Here is a 3572-nt window from a genome sequence, read left to right as displayed (position 1 = left end):
CCACCTGTCTCCTTGCCTCTAGCTCCCCGAGTTCTCAGAAGCCCTGGGCTCTCCCTCTACCTTGCTGGTGGGCGTTTCTGTCCCCCATCAGACTAGAAATGCTTAGAGGGTAGCGGCGGCTTCTGCGTCCTCATCACATCCCCAAAGCAGGTAGCATGACACCATGTGCATAGGAGGTGTACTCAACACCTTGTTGCGTTGACCATATCTTGCCAAGATGAACTTTTCAGAGGTTTTTTTGTTGCAGATGAAGAACTGGAGGTCAGAGCACATAGAAAAATCTCTGAAGAGGGGGGCCGGAAGCTCCAACCAGTCCCAGGCTCAGCTCCTCAAAATCCAGCTGCTTCCCAACCTCCTCCACCACCTAGTCATCGTCCCCAGGTGCCTGGTCATCGTCCCCCACCTTCTGGCCACCGTGTCCAACAGCAGCACAAGAACCAGAAGCAGAGGAGGCCTCTTCCCTCCCCGGGTACACAAGTTCACCAGCAGAAAGGCCCTCCCCTCCCCAGGCCTCGAGTTCAACCGAAATTTCCCCGTGGGGCCACAGAAAACTCCTAACTGTCTCCTGGCACAGTTGTCCCCTGTCCCAGAAAGTCACCGTGGAATTCCTGCACTCTGGTGCACATGCCCGCACTAACGTCAAGTGCATTCTACATGTAGAACATTATCGTGTCCCGAGCTCGTGGGCCACAGCCACCCCTGCACACCTATCTCGGCCACGTGGTCTCACACCTGGAGTCCCTGGCCTCCTCCTAGAGCTCCACCACACCAGGAAGGGGAAGACAATAAAAATGCAATCATTAGGATGATGGGTGACCGAGGTCTCTTCGTCTCCCCGTGCGACATCCGGCAGTCACTGTGCCTGTACTCGCCGCAAGCCGCCTGCCTGCTCGACATTCTTGGGTGTCTTATGTGCCTGGTGGACACTTGCCCACCATCCTGGGAGGAGACCTTAAATAAAAGCTTGACTTGACCCCAGTGTCTACTCGTTATAGAAAGGAGCCCAGTATCACACGGCCGTAAGAGAGTCTAGTTGGTGTGGCAGCAGGATCAAATCTGGTCACTGTGATTCCCCTGGGCCACCTTAATTCCCACTAGAACAACCAGAACGCACTCCACAGGTCTCAGCTGCAAAGTTGGCCTGACAACCTACTTGTAGATTTGTCTAATGAATTGAAACCTCTGTGCACGAACTTCAACGGGAGGCACCAGAAGGCGTAACTGTTTGGGTCTCCCTTCCTTGATTGTTCAGACACGGTCACAAGGATCTGTAGGGCCATCCCGGAAAAGAGAGGGACCGTGAATACTGGAGGTGCCATGGGCTTGTCAGATGACATACAGAAGGGCTGGCTGAGAGGCGACTCGGCAGAATCAAATGCCATGTGTGTTAAATGACCGCTGTCACCGAGTCAGGCCCCATCCCCAGCTACATTCATGCCAGCTGTACGCTGGGGGAAGTGGGGAGGGAAAAAAAACAGTTTTCAGTTAAGGTTCCACAGCAATAGGTGGTGAGAAGTCGCCTGCTTTGAAATATTGGGGCCACAATTGTGGTCCCTTCCACCGCCTTCTCCTGGCTTCTTAGACCTGCTAAACTTTATCAGGCTCTGGCAGGAAGTTCTGAGGTCTAAACCACAATGTCTGTGTATATTCAAAACTTCCTGTGAGAGCTCACCGAGGGTTGAACTGCTTATGCCTCTGAATCTATTGCTTTAACACCGGTATTAAAGATAACGATGAATGAAACCCCATAGCCTCCTGAAATTCAAACACGAAATCCACCCAAGTAACACTCCTCACAGGATCTACCCGGTAGGAGAGATGCAGGTCTGAGCACTGGCCCTTCTCATTCCTCATTTCAGTCCTGAGCCATTCCACAGCCATCCAGCCAGAATGGCTCCCATCCTATTCCCTTCATGAAGCTGTCCCTGGTGTTTCCAGCCCTGTGCTCTGCTTTTCTTTTGAAATCCTGTGGTTTTGCCTATGGTACAGAACATATATTGCCTGAAACTATTCAATCCTTCATCATTCATTCATTCAACACACATTTATTGAACTTCTACTACATCCCAGGCTCTGTGTTATATACTAGAGACACAGAGGTGTACAATTGCATCTTTGCTTTCAAGGAGCTCACAATCTAGCTGGGGAACGGGAGGACTAATTACAGGACAAATATAATATAGCGTGGTAAGTGTTGGCCAGAGGCAAGTACAGAAGGCCAGAAGGAGGACTTGGAATCCAGACTGGGTAGTAGGACTGGAATCCAGACTGGGTAGTAGGAATCCAGACTGGGTAGTGACACCTGAAGGATGTGGCCTCTGAATAGAGTTGTAATAGATTAGTAGAACTGGTGAAGCAGGGGTGTGGAATTATCCATGGAGAGAGGGAACAGCACGAGCAAACGCAGGTCAGCTCCCTGCCAATGCAAATGTGCTGTTCCTTTTTCAACCACTGTTTCACTGAGTTAAAGATACCATTAATTTCAAGTGGCGCCATTATTTTATATACCGTAAGAAAAAAACACGCTCTCAACTGCATTATAACAAAGCGAAGATACGATCAATTTTTCGGCAAACCCCATTTATGAGATGTTAAAATATGAAACAAAACACGCATTTTAGGATTGATTAAATGCACAGTTGATAAGCTTCTTGAGGACAATGACCATTTCTCAGTATTGTACATATAGTGCTTTACTGAAATATCACTAGCCAATTGATCCAATGGTGAGGACGACCTTTATGTAAGAGAGGGAAGTGGACACATGTGGCGTTCGTATGCACAAGACACACTCTCTGCACTGCTGGTGTCTCCCTGCGATGGAAAACATGGGCCTTGCTCAGGATCTCTGCTGCTGTCACCCACCTGTCTAACATTATGTGACCTCTGACTGACCCTGTCCCAGAGCAGGAACTTTCTGAGAAGTGGTCAGACCAGCTGCATAAGAATAGCTGTGGAGATTGTAAAAAAAATAGTGCTAATTAAAAGGTTAGGTTAGAGCCCAAGCCTCTTTTTTTTTTTTTTAATCAATCTCTCTAGGTGATTTTGATGGGCTTTCAAGTTGGGGAGCCATAGGTCTATTGGTCCTCAAATTATTAATCATCAGTGACTGGTCAAACTTGAGGACTTCACAGATAATAGAGTCGTAAGAAAAACAGTGATCGCCCAGTTAACTAATCCTTGGCAAGGAATTACTAACATAAGAAGTCAGCCATGTTGGAAATAATATCCAGGTAATCTGAGGGACTGGAACATTCTAGAGTGTCATATGAAGGTGGAAACTTCTGGTCTTTCTGGTAGCCTCCTTGCCCTCCCTAAAGAGGAGTCTGAGCCTAGCAACTGGGTCATCCCAGATCCAAGGAGGTCTGGGCTGTGGACTGACAATTCTATCTTGGCCTTCACTGAAGTCTCCAAGGGGGCTCCCTGGGGTCACTCTGCTTGCTGGGCTGCAACCATGCAGTTCCTCGAGCTCACCCATGTGTCCCCACCTCAGGGCCACTCCCCACACTCTTCACCTGTCCAACCTCCTCACCTGTCTACTCTCTTCTTTCAGTACTCGGAAGGAAGGTCAT

The 3572-nt window shown here is 48.9% G+C and overlaps 1 protein-coding gene across 2 annotated transcripts in view; it reads left to right on the top strand.

The window, feature by feature from the left end:
• Positions 1-1007, top strand: part of CD2 (CD2 molecule) — a 17412-nt gene extending 16405 nt beyond the window's left edge. The window contains exon 5 of one of the 2 annotated variants that reach the window (XM_011366548.1): positions 248-1007. In XM_011366548.1, coding sequence (XP_011364850.1) covers positions 248-558 — 311 coding nt within the window. In that variant the 3' untranslated portion in view covers positions 559-1007. Of the gene's footprint in view, positions 1-232 lie in introns of both variants that reach the window. The other variant, XM_011366547.1, reaches the window with a different exon arrangement.
• Positions 1008-3572: the final 2565 nt, after the last annotated feature.

Source organism: Pteropus vampyrus, unplaced genomic scaffold, assembly GCF_000151845.1.
Source record: "Pteropus vampyrus isolate Shadow unplaced genomic scaffold, Pvam_2.0 Scaffold6, whole genome shotgun sequence".
Classification (NCBI taxonomy): domain Eukaryota; kingdom Metazoa; phylum Chordata; class Mammalia; order Chiroptera; family Pteropodidae; genus Pteropus; species Pteropus vampyrus.
This window is presented reverse-complemented; position numbering and strand designations above follow the sequence as displayed.